The sequence below is a fragment of the Aphidius gifuensis genome, linkage group LG2, assembly GCF_014905175.1.
Source record: "Aphidius gifuensis isolate YNYX2018 linkage group LG2, ASM1490517v1, whole genome shotgun sequence".
Classification (NCBI taxonomy): Eukaryota; Metazoa; Arthropoda; class Insecta; order Hymenoptera; family Braconidae; genus Aphidius; species Aphidius gifuensis.
The window spans coordinates 25,104,688-25,120,083 of record NC_057789.1 but is presented as its reverse complement, the minus strand read 5'-3'; the positions used below and the strand labels follow the sequence as shown (position 1 = coordinate 25,120,083).

General features: G+C 26.5%; 5 protein-coding genes across 7 annotated transcripts; 4 read left to right on the top strand and 1 right to left on the bottom strand.

Moving 5' to 3' along the window:
• The first annotated feature begins 375 nt into the window (after nucleotides 1-375).
• LOC122849772 (ribosome biogenesis regulatory protein homolog) lies at nucleotides 376-1,946 on the top strand. Its single transcript, XM_044148586.1, has 5 exons — nucleotides 376-643; nucleotides 750-1,008; nucleotides 1,113-1,414; nucleotides 1,519-1,707; nucleotides 1,809-1,946. The coding sequence occupies exons 1-5, from the start codon at nucleotides 501-503 to the stop codon at nucleotides 1,924-1,926; spliced, it is 1,011 nt and encodes a 336-aa protein (XP_044004521.1). The 5' UTR covers nucleotides 376-500; the 3' UTR covers nucleotides 1,927-1,946.
• An 87-nt stretch (nucleotides 1,947-2,033) lies between these two features.
• On the top strand, nucleotides 2,034-6,666 carry LOC122849764. Of its 3 annotated transcripts, none has more exons than XM_044148577.1 (5): nucleotides 2,034-2,846; nucleotides 3,662-4,391; nucleotides 5,514-5,666; nucleotides 5,756-5,876; nucleotides 5,950-6,666. In XM_044148577.1, the coding sequence occupies exons 2-5, from the start codon at nucleotides 3,876-3,878 to the stop codon at nucleotides 6,399-6,401; spliced, it is 1,242 nt and encodes a 413-aa protein (XP_044004512.1). In that variant the 5' UTR covers nucleotides 2,034-2,846; nucleotides 3,662-3,875; the 3' UTR covers nucleotides 6,402-6,666. The 3 variants fall into 3 exon arrangements, with proteins under 3 accessions (XP_044004512.1, XP_044004511.1, XP_044004513.1); XM_044148576.1 differs by having other exon boundaries at nucleotides 5,729-5,876; nucleotides 5,950-6,485; XM_044148578.1 differs by having other exon boundaries at nucleotides 2,034-2,860; nucleotides 5,950-6,485.
• Nucleotides 6,667-6,677: 11 nt separating this feature from the next.
• On the bottom strand, nucleotides 6,678-7,986 carry LOC122849779 (nuclear transcription factor Y subunit B-4-like). The gene is made up of 2 exons (XM_044148597.1): nucleotides 7,702-7,986; nucleotides 6,678-7,627 (listed from the first exon to the last, which is right to left on the bottom strand). The coding sequence occupies exons 1-2, from the start codon at nucleotides 7,805-7,807 to the stop codon at nucleotides 7,089-7,091; spliced, it is 645 nt and encodes a 214-aa protein (XP_044004532.1). The 5' UTR covers nucleotides 7,808-7,986; the 3' UTR covers nucleotides 6,678-7,088.
• Nucleotides 7,987-8,532: 546 nt separating this feature from the next.
• LOC122849755 (kelch-like protein diablo) lies at nucleotides 8,533-11,272 on the top strand. Its single transcript, XM_044148565.1, is given in 5 exon segments — nucleotides 8,533-8,575; nucleotides 9,031-9,332; nucleotides 9,407-9,994; nucleotides 9,996-10,761; nucleotides 10,832-11,272. Coding segments are annotated over 4 exon segments (1,740 nt in total). The 5' UTR covers nucleotides 8,533-8,575; nucleotides 9,031-9,138; the 3' UTR covers nucleotides 11,024-11,272.
• A 148-nt stretch (nucleotides 11,273-11,420) lies between these two features.
• LOC122849762 (protein hu-li tai shao-like) lies at nucleotides 11,421-15,340 on the top strand. The gene is made up of 3 exons (XM_044148574.1): nucleotides 11,421-12,980; nucleotides 13,071-13,196; nucleotides 13,269-15,340. Exons 1-3 carry the CDS (start codon nucleotides 12,669-12,671, stop codon nucleotides 14,325-14,327), a joined length of 1,497 nt encoding a protein of 498 aa, XP_044004509.1. The 5' UTR covers nucleotides 11,421-12,668; the 3' UTR covers nucleotides 14,328-15,340.
• The last annotated feature ends 56 nt before the right edge of the window (nucleotides 15,341-15,396 follow it).

Genomic DNA, 15,396 nt, shown 5'->3' with positions numbered 1-15,396 from the left:
AAATTGTAGCGAAGATCAGCACTTATAACAAAAGATTTAAGTATGATTATTTATGGTATAGATGCACGATTGCACGTGTTGATCCACGTTCATTGAAACATTTATTTACTGGTAATTATCGTGAATTATCGTAATCGAGAGGCAAATAGATTAAGTGGTGTTTATCAATTAGTATTGAGACGTTCATCTGAAGCTGGTGTACAAAGAAGACAAAGACGTGTACTTGATACAAGCTCAACATATGTTAGAGGTGAAGAAAATTTTAATAATATAATGAATTGAATTGAATATTAATTTTTGAGAGTGAAAAAAATAAATTGACTATATATTTTAGTTTCTTTTCCCCCTAATAATTATGGTTTGTTTCCATCACTCATTTTCATAAGTGACAATACTGATTACTGAGCATGCGCTAATCCGAGGTGTTTGCAAATTGCAATTGTTGTGAATCCTCGTGGTCTGGTTACTTGTTAATTGAATAGTGCTGTAATTTTTTAACCATGGATATTGTTAACGAAATTTTAAAAAACAATATAGAAGAATCAATACAAACAACAAGCGTTGAAAAGCTTGTTGAAGTTGATAAAGATTTGGGAAGTCTGATGGTATCAGATTACAATCAATTTGATGTTGAAAATATAAAGTAAGTACTAGTCAAATAACCTCCAAATTCATTGAACACATGAGACATAAAAAAAACAATATTTTGCTGATTATTTATTTATTTATTGTTTGAATTTTTATTTAAGAAAAGACAAAGAGGCATACTTGTTGTCATTAACCAGAGACAACACTCAGCTGCTGTTCAATGATGTGTTTGCACTGGAAACAGAAAGGAGGGATGATGCTTTTGTAGCAAAGCTGCCAAAGCCCACATTTCTTTTGCCAAGGGCAAGATCTGTGCCAAAACCAAAACCCTTGACAAAATGGCAACAATTTGCTAAAGAAAAGGGTATCAAGACCAAAAAGAAGGGTAGATCCAAGCTCAAGTGGGACGAAGAACTCAATGTAAGTTAAATTTTAATTATCAAATCTATAAAAACAATCAATAAGCCATATCTGTCTATTTGTTGATAAATTATTAATTTAATTTTTGTTTAATATTTCCACAGAAATGGATACCAACATTCGGCTACAAAAAAGTTGCAGCTGAAACACAAAAAGATTGGCTGGTCGAAGTTGGAGCAGATAATACTCCAAAAGCTGATCCTCGTGAGGCCAAAAGTTCAGCCAAGCAAGAAAGGATTGCTAAAAATGAGCTCCAGAGGCTTCGCAATTTGGCTAAGGCAAAGAACATCAAGGTTCCAAGGGTTGGTTTACCAACCACAGAACAGTTTGCTTCAGCAAAACACTTGGCAACTGCTAAAACAGTTGCTAGAGTGTCAACTGCATCTGTTGGCAAATTCCAAGACAGGTAAGATCATGAATTAAGTTTTTCTTTTCTCTTTTTTTATTTCAAATTATTAATAAATAAAATATTAATTTGTGTTTTATTTTTTTTAATTGTTGTTTTAATAGACTTCCCAAGGAAAAAGATGCCAAGGACATTGCCAAAGAGGTACCTGGCATGAAGAGGAAGAAGAAGTCGTGCCCACTCAATATGGCTGATGAAAAGCACAGGAACACTGAGTGGGTCAACGACGTCATCCTCAAAAAAAAGAAAACAATTTTAAATAGTGAGGCAATCACTCCAGCTCCAGCTGATCCGTAAGTTTCTCTTTTAAAATTTAAAAAATAAAAACATAATTTAACTTGTATATTTATCAACAAAATAAACTAATAATTTGTTATTAAATTATTTTTTTTAGAGCACCTGTACCAAAGGGTAGAAAACACCTTGGTAAATCTAGTGCCAAAAAACCAAAAGCTGGTAAAGGCAAGAGGGATCCTCACACAAAAGTTGGTGGAAGAAAACGTAGGCTATAATTGTTATTATTTTAATTAATTTTTTTGTAATAAACATAATTTAAAAATAAAAAAAAAATAATCTATAATAATCAATTTATATTCTGTATTTTATTATAACAATTTTAAAATCAATATTTTTAATTAATTTTATAAAATAAAAAATTGATGATGGATAGAAAAAATTGTTATCTTTGAATAATAATTATTAAAAAAGGTCAAAAGTTTTAGCCTCGTGATGAGTTTGTGTGTTGAGAAAATATCGACTAAAAAAGGTAGGATCGAAAGTGGGTGGTTGGGATGTCCTAGCTAAGGGTGACCGAGAAACGTGAAGCATATATAATATAGTCTCTATGTGAAGGTAACGTGCGAAAATAAAAAAAAAAATATATCAAAAAATAAAAAAAATAGAAAATAAACTTGTGCTGATATAAAAAAGTGTCTCAGCCAAAAAAATTACTTGACATTTTTAAATTACATAAACAATTTAATATTTAATATTAATTAAATAAAAATAATTATATATTAATTATATATTTAATTTATTTTTCAAGTATTATTGATGCAATTTAAAGATAAATTTGTGGTAACGCGCATCAGTATTTGCGCGATGTAAAAAAAATATCTAGAAATAATAAAAAAAAAAATGTTTATTATTTTCTAAATGACAGGTTTATTTATTGTGAAATGACTTGTAGTGTATTTGCCATTTGATAGTTTTAATTTAAAAATTATTCAAGTATCGATGGAAGGCATTGTGAATGTTGTCAATTGGATCAATCAGGACAATTGGTGCATTAGGGATGAGGGGCGTGACAGTGATATTTAACAAGCAAGGACAATGGTCAAGTGATTACAAAAATTATCAATTATTTTATTGTTGATTGTAATGATGTAGCATGAAGCCTCTTGAAGAACTATGGTTTAACATTTATCAGATGGTGTGTAACGACTGGTACTAAAAAAACACAAAAAAAAACAAAAAACTAAAAATATTTAAATTACTGGAGAACAGTGTCTTTAATTTTTATTTTATCAATTTAATTTTTTTTTTTTTTTTGTTAATTTAATTTATTAATGAATTATATTGTTTTTTATTTAATTATTTTGTTGGATATTTTTAACGACAACTGGGACCACCAGCCAGCCTTTAACTTGGCATTTTAATTAATAATTTATACCAACAGTGCCGCACAATCACGGCAATCACAATTTTTTAATTTTTCAAAAAAATTATATATCATTTAGAATTAATTAATTATTTTTTATTTAATTATTTGGCTTTTCTGCTTTACCCTATTGACCTGCATTTTATATTTGGCTCGATTATCATCCCTTATCAATGTCCCAATTTTGATTTAACATTTTTTTTATTCCCAAAAATCCATACTGCCTTTTCTTCTGTTAATTTAATTTTTTTTTTTTAATTATAATTTACAGCTGATATTTGTTGATAAAGGTATTTTTGCATTTTTAGAAGTATAAAAATATCTTTATTAAAATTTAAAATACATCTTGTTAAAATGAACGAAAAAAAAAAAAGAGTTAAAAATTTTTTTAAAAAGTAGTTGTTAGTTGCTTTTTATTAGCACAATGCAAAGCTTAAAATTACAGTCTAGAAAAATTATTAATAATATTAAAAAATTAATAGAATATCAATTATATTAATAATGGAAAAAAAATAATAATAGTAATTAATTTCATAAAGAAGAATTATTAATAAAAAAAATAGTATATTTAAAAAAAAATTTTGCAGAAAAATGAAGGAGCATAACTCTTAACGGTGAGTCGCCTGTCCCGGGGGCGTTAAAGCGGGAAGAAAATTATATAAAAAAAAAAAAAAATAATTATTAATAAAAATAATACAATCAAGAAGTAAAATAAAAAAATAAAATAAAAGGTCATCAAGGACTTCAAACGTATCATCCAGTTAAATTGAAGAAGTTTAAAATAAAAAAAAATATAAAAAAATGTATGCAGCAGCAGGTGGTGCAAGTATCGCTAAGCGACGTGAACAAAAACGTTTACAATTAAAACAACTTGGTGGTGCATCATCAGCAGCAGCAGCAAAAAAAACTGGATCTGGATCTGGATTACAGCATCAAAATAGATTTTCACGATCTCATTTAGCACAATTACATCCACCAGCACCAACTGGAGCTTTTCATTCGTCACATGATCATCATCATCATCAACATCAACATCAACATCAACAACAGCAACAGCAACAACATAAAAATAAGCAACGAAGTCATAGTTTTCATCATTTACATCAACACAAAAGAAAACGTCCAGATAAAATAATAACAAATTCAAATCATCTTGTTCCACCAGTATCACCAATACAATTTCCAATATCACCACCACCATTATCACTTGAATCACAAAATTCACAATCTTTACAATTAAAAACATCTAATTTTCCATTTCCACCACCGTCATTTCTTGATCTAAGAGTTGCATCACCAACAACATCAGAATTACAGGTTTGTATTAATATATTTAAATATATATTTTAAAATAACAATTAAATATCATTTATTGATAAAAAAAATTACAGCAGTATTAAAAAAACAATTAACTTGTTTTTTTCTACAAAATATTTGCTATTAATTTTTTTTATTTATTATTAATTAATTAGTTAATTTTAACAATAGGGCTTTAGAGAATGATAAAATATTTTTTAAAAATTTAGAAATTAGTTCTTCTAAATAATGATAGGTATTGGGTTTAATAATTCTATTAGGCATATTATATAAATTAAATATTTATAATAAATAAATCTTCTTTCCACTGTGAATCACTTTATCAGTAGATTATCTATTCGCCTATAATTTCCAACCCTGCACTGCACTTGAAGGCACGTTGTACAAAAAAAAAAAAATACAAAAAAAAAATCATTATCTTTTTTTTTTTATTGAATTAAATAACAATAAAAAAAGAATTTAAATAAACAAACAAATTCACAAGCACAATAATTGGCTGTCTGGTGGAAAAAAAAATTAATAAAATTATTAATTAAATAATTGAAAATAAAAATATACTTAAATTAAAATTAAAAAAAAAATTATTAGCAGTTTGTGTTTGGTGTTGATGAAGAAGAAGACAAACAACATTAAATAATTGTGATGATAAATATAAACAAATGTGTTGTTATTAATAAATGAAATTTAATTTAAAAAAAACGTTAAATTTTCTTTTATTATATTAATTGATATATAAAATAAAAGAAAATAATAATTTTAAAACGTTAAAAAGCAAATGAATGAGCGGAATGCAGGCGGCATTATTAATTAGGAGAGAAAAAAAACGTGTTAGGGGTGGTAAAACGGTGAATTTTAGAGAATTGCCATCAAATTTGGCTACAAGACTAATACCACCATTGCCACGTTATCCCCCCAGGTCATACATTCATGGGGTGAGTAATAATAAAAAAATTAAAAAAAAGGGGTTCATCATAAATTAACAAAAAACAAATGACAAATTAAAAAACCATATATAACTTGACATCAACAATTAATGCAAAATAAATTATAATTTAATTTAAAAAAAAAGAAATTTTTTAATTAAATAATAATGTAATTTATTTTGTTGTAAAATAATTACAGTGTGGCGGTGGCCAGGGACCAGGGAAAGCGGCATGGCAAACTTGTAGCAGACCTTCACCGCTTCCCTTGTCTCCGGCATCACCTCAAAGTTCCCGTGATGGATATAAAACAAAACAATGTGAAGCACACAGACGTTGGATGAAACGTAACAGGGTAGTTAATATTTTTTATCAACAAATATAATATTAATATTTAAATAAATTTAAAAAAAAAAGATTTTTTCTATTTCACATATTTGTCAGATACGTGATGCAAGTTATTGTTATGGTAGCAGTGATGAAGATGAAGAAGCAAGTAGTAATTTTACAAATCGTAGAAGAGGTGAAGTTAATGCTGCTGTTAATACTGTTTTATATGCTGGACGTATGTTGTTAATTATAAATTTATTAAATCATTTTTTTATAATAAAAAATTAATTGTGCTTTTATATTAACAGTTGGAACAACAGCACTTGGACTTGTAATATCATTTGTTGGAACTGGTGAAAAAGGATTTTTAAGTCCAGAATTACGTCTTGTTGGACCAACACTTGTTTGTGCTGGTTTATTATGTTGTTTATTACGTGTATTACTTTGTTTATGTTTATGTCGTTGTTGTGTAGATTGTCGATGGACACCATGTCGTGTTGTTATTGTTGATAAAGATAAAGTTAAAAATATTGATGAACATAATAGCTCATCAAAAACAACAACGACATTATTACCAAAATCAACACAACAAATTATGACATCAACAGCTATTAAAACAATTAAAGAAACAACTAGCTGTAATAAAATACCAATTAATTTGGCAATACCATCATCTTCATCATCATCATCAACAACAAATAAAAATAAATCAACAAAGGGACATGAATTACTATTGTCACCTTCACAATTACCAGAGTGATAAATTATTCATCATTATTTTTTAATTTATTTTTAATTATTTATCTTTATTTATTTATTTATTATGTACGACACAATGTCGATAAAAAAAAAAAAAAAATTAACTACTGCCGGTTTTCGAAATTATTAATTTTTGTTTTAATTTTTTTTTCATTGTTCTTTAAAATTAAAACTTGTTGATTATCAAAAATAATAATAATGAATAATTGGTAAATAATATAAATTTTAAAAATATATATATATATAAAACAGTGTAATAATAATTTAAAAAAAAAAAAAAAAAAAATTATAAAATAGTTTATTGGTGCTTGGATGATATTACAATAAAGGCTCGTCTAATTTTTCCTTTGTATGTATGACCAAATTATTTGAAACCTGTGAAAAAAAATAAAAATAGAAACAAAATGAAAAAAAATAAAAATTTAATTGATAAATTATTAATTATGCCTTGGAGCATAAAAATAAATAAAAGGAAAATTTAAATTAAATAATTTGGAAATGTTTTTTTAAATAATTAATTTGTAATTTTTAGGTATTAAAAAAAAGAACAAAAAAAAACAGACTATCGTTTAATTATAATTAATTAATTATAGACTTAATAAAAAACAAAAAAAAAAAAGAAAATTGATTTTAAATTATTATTCGAGACAAAAAATGAATGACAATAGGTCATTTGAAATTTCAATGATCAGGATAATTGAAATTGCATCTGATCACCAGTTGAATAACTATAAATAACTGGTGTATCTGAAGTTGATGCATTATTTGCTGTTGATATTGTATATAATTGTTCTTCATAAATTGGATTTGTTGTATCTGTTTTAATTCCATTACCAGTTTGTCCAACAGCAATTGGATTGTCACCTTTTGTTGCTTCTCTGTATTTTTGTAAATAAACTTTAAGTGGTTCAACATAATTATCAAAACCAAGTGTTGTCATTGCAAATAATATATCTTCACCATTAATTGTTTTACGTTTTTCCATATGACAACGATCACTTGCTTCAGATGTTATAAATGATATAAATTCAGAAACACATTCTTGTACACATTCACGTGCATCTTTAGCTATTTTACCAGAATCTGGTATTGCACGTTTCATTATTTTAGCAACATTTGCTATTGGTAAAAAACGATCTTGTTCACGTAATGTTGAACCACCATGTCCACCAGAATGTAATGGATCACTACCACCATGATTTGAATCATCAGTATTTTCTGGATCATCTATTTTTCAATCAAACAATTTTCAATTTTCATTGCTCAATTTATATTATTTATTAAAAAACTCAATTATTTACCTTCTAAATCATCTGAATGAACACCAATATAATTATTTGATACACCAGATGCTTGAAAAAAATTACCCTGAGGTACATCATCACCACTTTCACCACTATTTTCCATTTTTAAATATTATTTTTATTATTATTGATCAAAAAAACATTCGTATTAACAAACTACTGGATTTTTATATTTAAATTTTATTGTTTTTATTTATTTTAACAATAAAACAATTGTTGACACAATAATTGGATTAATAACCTTATATTTTATCTGTTTGTTGTGTCAATTTTTTTTTATTTTTTTTTGACACTTAAACAGGTTTCTGTATTATCAACAATAAACATGGCGGATGTAATTCGATTCGATATTTCGATTAGTCGATTTGTCAATCAGTTAATGTCAGATTGTCAGTTAATGCAAAAAAAAAAAAATAATAATAAAAAAATATGTGTACACTGTGTACACTAACAACAATAATAATTGTCAAAATGACATATCTTGAATGTTTTGTTCATCTCTAGTTAATAAATTAATTTTTTTACGTGCAACCAAGCATAAGGATTTCTCCATTTTGTGTTCATCTTATGAAGTGTGTATATAGCTAAAAATATAAATAAACAACCTTGTAGAATAAAAAAAAATATATTAATAAAACAAAAACAACAATAAAGAAAAAAGAAAAAAAAAACACAGCAACTTGATCGGAGCTGAATATTATTATACCTACAATTTTTATTTTTAGGCAAAAATAATAATTAAATAATGTTTTGTAAACAAATAAACAATTAATAAATAAACAACAGCAATAATAATTAAAATAACAACAACGTTAATAAAATTTTAAAGGTGCCTAAATTTTTTTCCTACTGGTATAAAAAATCATTAAAGGTAAATGTTTATTTATAACAATTTCATCTAATTTAACTAATTAATCTAATCAGTACATAGATAATTAATAAAAAATTAATAAACAAATAAATAAGCTAATATTTTATAATTTTTTTTAAATATTTTAAATTACTCCATAATTAAAAGTCAAAAATAAAATTAGAAAAAAAATTCAATTGATACACCTGGTGCTCAATAAATTGCAAATTTAATTTTTATATTTTTAAAATATACCATTAATGATAATTTAATGATAATTTTATAAATCAGTCACAGGTTAGCTGAAATAATCAACAGGCAAGAAAGAACCCAAAAAAAAAAAAACATTTGTTTTGTTTTTTTTTTTTGTTAAAAAAAAAAAAGGAATAATTGTATGAATTATTAATGAATGAAAAAAAAAAAAAAAGATTGGTGAATTATTGAAAAATAAGTAGTCCTGGTGAATGGTGTTGCAGATAGACTCGGTGTGGGGTTGGGCGTCACCCCCGCTGCGCCTTCAGCTAGCTGGGGGGAGCCGAGGAGCCTCGGGTAGCACTGCTGCCCAAGCATCCTCAAATACGAGGATGGGTGAAATGGTTGAACGAGCACCATCACCGGCACGCTTAAGTCATACATCCGAGAAGCATCCTCGTGCAACCCTCACTGAATTAAATGTACTGAGACGTCATCGTGAACTTTGTGATGTTGTACTTAATGTTGGAACAAGAAAAATATTTGCACATCGTGTTATTCTATCAGCATGTAGTCCATATTTTAGGTAATGAATCATCATATTGTAATTGATAAATAAGATGATATTAATTAATGTTAAAATTTTGTTAATTTTTTTAGAGCAATGTTTACTGGTGAACTTGCTGAATCACGTCAAACAGAAGTTACAATACGTGATATTGATGAAATAGCAATGGAACTGTTGATTGATTTTTGTTATACATCACATATTATTGTTGAAGAAGCTAATGTACAAACATTATTACCAGCTGCATGTTTACTACAACTTGCTGAAATACAAGATATATGCTGTGAATTTTTAAAACGCCAACTTGATCCATCAAATTGTTTGGGTATACGTGCATTTGCTGATACACATTCATGTCGTGAATTATTACGTATTGCTGATAAATTTACACAACATAATTTTCAAGAAGTTATGGAAAGTGAAGAATTTTTATTATTACCAGTTGGACAACTTGTTGATATAATATCATCTGATGAATTAAATGTTAGAACAGAAGAACAGGTGTTTAGTTCAGTTATGAATTGGGTTAAATATAATGTTAGTGAAAGACGTCAAAATTTATCACAAGTATTACGTTACGTACGTTTGCCATTATTATCACCAAAATTTTTAGTTGGTACTGTTGGTTCTGATTTACTTGTTAGATCAGATGATGCATATCGTGATTTAGTTGATAAAGCTAAATTATTTATTGTTACCTCAAGAAAGACCATTAATGCAAGGACCAAGAACAAGACCACGTAAACCAACAAGAAGAGGTGAAGTATTATTTGCTGTTGGTGGTTGGTGTTCTGGTGATGCAATAGCATCTGTTGAACGTTTTGATCCAAATACGGCTGATTGGAAAATGGTTGCACCAATGAGTAAAAGAAGATGTGGTGTTGGTGTTGCTGTATTAAATGATTTATTATATGCTGTTGGTGGACATGATGGACAAAGTTATTTAAATAGTATTGAAAGATATGATCCACAAACAAATCAATGGTCATGTGATGTTGCACCAACAACATCATGTCGTACAAGTGTTGGTGTTGCTGTACTTGATGGTTTTTTATATGCTGTTGGTGGACAAGATGGTGTACAGTGTTTAAATCATGTTGAAAGATATGATCCAAAAGAGAATAAATGGTCAAAAGTATCACCAATGACAACAAGAAGACTTGGTGTTGCTGTTGCTGTACTTGGTGGTTATTTATATGCTATTGGTGGTTCTGATGGACAATCACCATTAAATACAGTTGAAAGATATGATCCAAGACAAAATAAATGGTCACAAGTATCACCAATGTCAACAAGAAGAAAACATTTAGGCTGTGCTGTATTTAATAATCTTATTTATGCTGTTGGTGGTAGAGATGATTGTATGGAATTATCAAGTGCTGAGCGTTACAATCCACATACAAATACATGGAGTCCAATTGTTGCAATGACATCAAGAAGAAGTGGGGTAAATAAAACAATCAAACAATCATTTATACAATTTTATCATATATTTATATTTTTTTTTTGATATAAAGGTTGGTCTTGCTGTTGTTAATGGACAATTATATGCTGTTGGTGGTTTTGATGGTACTGCATATTTAAAAACAATTGAAGTTTATGATCCTGAACAAAATCAATGGAGATTATGTGGTTGTATGAATTATAGAAGACTTGGTGGTGGTGTTGGTGTAATGAGGGCACCACAAACTGAAAACTATATTTGGTAGCTCAGGCCCCCCTCTTCAGCTTCATCAGCTGAAACATTATTAACAACAACACCTGCTGTTACACCAGTAACACCAGTTACACCACCTTCACCACCACCATTACCAATATCTGGTCATAATTCTGTATCAAATAATACCAGAAAAAGATATCGACGCTCTATGAGCATTATATGATAAATTTTATTTATTTATTTTTATTAATATTGTTAATTTTTAGTTGACGAATCTCTAGCTAATGAATTTATATATTTTTTTTTTTTAAATCGTAATTAGCATTTATTTCACTGCCAACTTTTTTATTGTTATTTTTTTTTTAATTTAAAGGTCATTTTGACAAGTAGCTTCTTGTCATTTTGTATTAATTACAAGTTGGTTTATTATTTTTTAAATTCAGTCTTAAAATAATTTAAGTAACAAACGAAAATCATGAAAAAAAATAGTTAAACTTTGTCATTTACATTTATTAAATTAAAAAACAATAGCTTTTTTTTTTTCACTAATTAGTTGATAGTTTTTTTTTGAAAGTTTCTTTTGAAATAAAATAATTATCGAGTTTTCCATAATTAATTAGACTTGAATATGAAAAAAATTAATTTTTTTAAAAGTGAAATCTGCTACCAGTGTAAAAAATTAAATTGCGAAACCAAATAAAAATTTAAATAAATGATTATTTTATTAATAAAAATACGCCAAAAAGTAACTTTTTTTTTTTTAATATTGCATTAAATTATTGATTATGAAAAATGTAAATTAATGTTTGTTTGCTTTTGCTGTCAGTAGATAAAATAAATTGAAAATTTAATTTAAAAAAATACAAATAAAAAAGTTATTTAACTTAAAAAATGATTACACTGTGGAAAGTACATTGAAAATAAAAGAAAAATAAATTATTTAATAAATAAACTAAATGAATTTATCAATTTTTTTTTTTCTATAAATAATGTAAAATTTTAAATATCAAATTGACAAATTAAAGCCACACAAATCGTCACAATTTAAACTAAATAATAACAAAAAAAAAATTTATTTATATAAAAAAATTATTAACTTATTATTTATTAATTCTTCCATTATTATTTTTTAAAAATTATTATTATTTAATATTGATAATAAATAATTTTGAATGATGAGAAAATTTGTGTGCTTCTTGATGAAATATTTACTATTTTTCGTCGCTAATTAACAGCTAATAATTAATAATAGATAAATAATTATTTTTATTTTTTTTGTTTAAATAAAAGATTATTTTTAATTATGTATGTATATACGTAAATTGATTGGAGTCTACAAAAATGTGAATAAATGAAAAACAAATAAAAAAAAAAATGTTAAAAAGAAGGAAAAAATAATATATTGTTGAATTAAAAAAAATATTGTTTAAATATATTAATTTTTTTTTAATTAAGAGACCCGATAGAAGACAGGATTATTTTTAATTTTCATTTGATTTTTATATTAATTTATTTCTCCGTTGTTGATCGATTGCCGGAGAAATTACTCCGTTTTTATTGAGCTCACTGCGCATGCTTGTGTCAAATTACATCTGTCATTCATTCGTGAATGTTTGTTTACTATTTACAACGAGTGTTTACTACCTCGTGTTTATTGTTTTGATTATTTTTATTTATTTATTTACATCTTAAGGATGTCTCTTACTTATGAAAAAATGCTGAGTGAAAAAGGTAGACCGTTGCTTGTTGTTAGAGGTCTAAAATTTGGATGGCACAAAAAATTAGCAAATAATTTGCAACGTTGGGTTTGTACACAGCGTAATTGTAGATGTTATCTTAAATTAAATTCTCAAAATGTTATAGTTGAAAGTAATATATCTCATAATCATGTGATAGATAAAAAAAAATTAGAAAGAGAAAAATTAAATAACTCATTAAAACGAAAAGTTGATGAAGATCCAACAGTTTATCCTTCGAAACTTCAACCTACTGGAGAGTTTTTCCAGGTAAATGCAGATGAGATTTCTTCTGCTGTATTTTAACAACAAATATTTTGTAATTAAAATAATAATGACAATGTGATTTTATATTTAAAGGTTTTGTTAACAGAAGAAAAAGACACAAGTCAACATGAACTTGCTAAGCCTCATACAAATGGTGTGGTGAACGGTATAACAGAAGAAGAAGAAAAGAGTAAAAAAAGACCAGCTGATATTGATGCAGTGAGTTTAGAAAATAAATAAACTAATAAAGCTGTGTATATTTAATAATTAATGTGTTTCATTTAATTTTAGAATATAAATAAAACAGACAGAGGGAAGGAAGTATTAAAAATGACTGAAATAGAACCTAGTCCTGAAGCTGAAAAAGATGATAGTGGTTGTGTTGATTTATTACAACAAAAATCAGATATGTTGGGTGGACAAGGAGTACGCTTTAATTCAAATATATTTAAAAATTTGAATTGTGTGGTGCCTATTAATGATATTAGAGGTGGTGATGTTACTGGTTATTTACCTGGTGAAAAACAATTACGTTGTAAATTAGCATCAGTATTTAGATTACTTGATCTTTATGGATGGACACAGGGTGTTGGTGGACAAATATCAGCACGTTTAAATCAAGATCAAGAACATTTTTTGGTAAATCCATATGGTCTTTTGTATCATGAAATAACAGCATCAAGTCTTGTTAAAGTTAATATGCAAGGTGAAGTTGTTGATCAAGGCACAACAAATTTTGGTATACATTTGAGTGAATTTCAATTACATTCAACAATACATGCTGCACGTCCAGATATAACATGTATTATACACATAACAACACCAACAGTAACAGCAGTGTCTTCCTTGAAATGTGGCCTCTTACCAATTGGTAATGAAAGTATTGTTATTGGTGATGTATCAACACATCATCAATTTATTGGTGATGCTATTGAGCCTGAAGAACGTGAAAAAATAACACGTAATTTAGGTCCAATAAATAAAGTTATGTTATTAACAAATCGTGGTGCATTATGTTGTGGTGAAACAATTGAAGAAGCATTTTATAATGTTTATAATACTGTTGTAGCATGTAAAACGCAACTTAAATTAATGCCAATGGGTATTGATAATTTAACACTTATTAATGATGAAAATAAAAAAATAATATATGATGCATCACGTAAATCACCAGCATCAATTAAAAAATTAAAAAAACGTTGGCATATTGGTGGTACTGAATTTGAGGCACTTATGAGACTGCTTGATAATGCTGGTTTTCGTACTGGTTATTCATATAGAAATCAACTTATTGAAAGTAAACCATCAAGAGCTAAAAATAATGCTGAAATACCATCAACTGTAGGATAATTATATTTTAGTGTTGTGGAATTTTGTAGAAGCATAATTTCACGAAATTTTTACTTAGCAATATATTTTTTAAATAAAAAAATTGAGACCCTTTTGGGTAAAAAAAAACGTAGACTTATGGTCTGTTCTTATCATTAGTTTGTATCAATAAAAAAAAAAAAAAAAACTGTTGTAAATATATTACATAAAATATTTATTAGTTTTATTATTTTAATTGCCAGGTACTTTTTTGGCATCTTCTTCCTCTTCTTCTTGTGTAAAAAAAAAAAAAGTTATTTTCTTTAAAATATTTAAAGCTTTTTAAATAATTTATTAATCCAACATTATTATTTACAGACAAAATAATAACAAAATGATGGTTAACGTAGAGAATGTTAAAGTAGAATATATTTTGTTGCTATTTCTTTTTCATGTTCAGTCATTTCCCATGGCTCACAAACCTCCTGTTGAAAAATATAATCGTCTAAATAACAAAAAAACTGAATGCTTATTTTTTTACGACAAAAAAGTCATATAAAAATAAATAAATAATGCTCTTCTCGCTTTTTCTAAAATCATGATTATTATTTTTGTTGTATAATAATGTCTTATCGATAACCAATTTTTCTCTGAGAATGTTAATCGTATTATTGTAAATAAATTTATTTAAATAGATAAATAAATAGCTTTTTATTAATTTAAAAAAATAGCTTTTCATTAATTTAAAAAAATAAAAAGCTATAGGAAAAATGGTAGCTAAGGAAAGGAAGTTGCCTACATGTTAATTTCTTTGGCATGGTTGGTTAAAATATTACATGGTTAGCTAAATCATCCGAAAGAATAATGCGTGTTGCTAAAAAATTTTTCGTTAAATAAAAAAAAAAAAGTTTAATTACTTTTTTGTATTATTGATTATATTATTAATTGATATTACTAATTAGTAATAAATTAATATTATTAAATTTTTTTTCTATTATATTTCTTTTTTCATATGTACAATTAGGTTTCAAAATACACATTATTATTCAATCAAATCATTGTTAATTATTGTTTTCAATTTAATTGGTACTTAACCCTGGTGAAAATATTT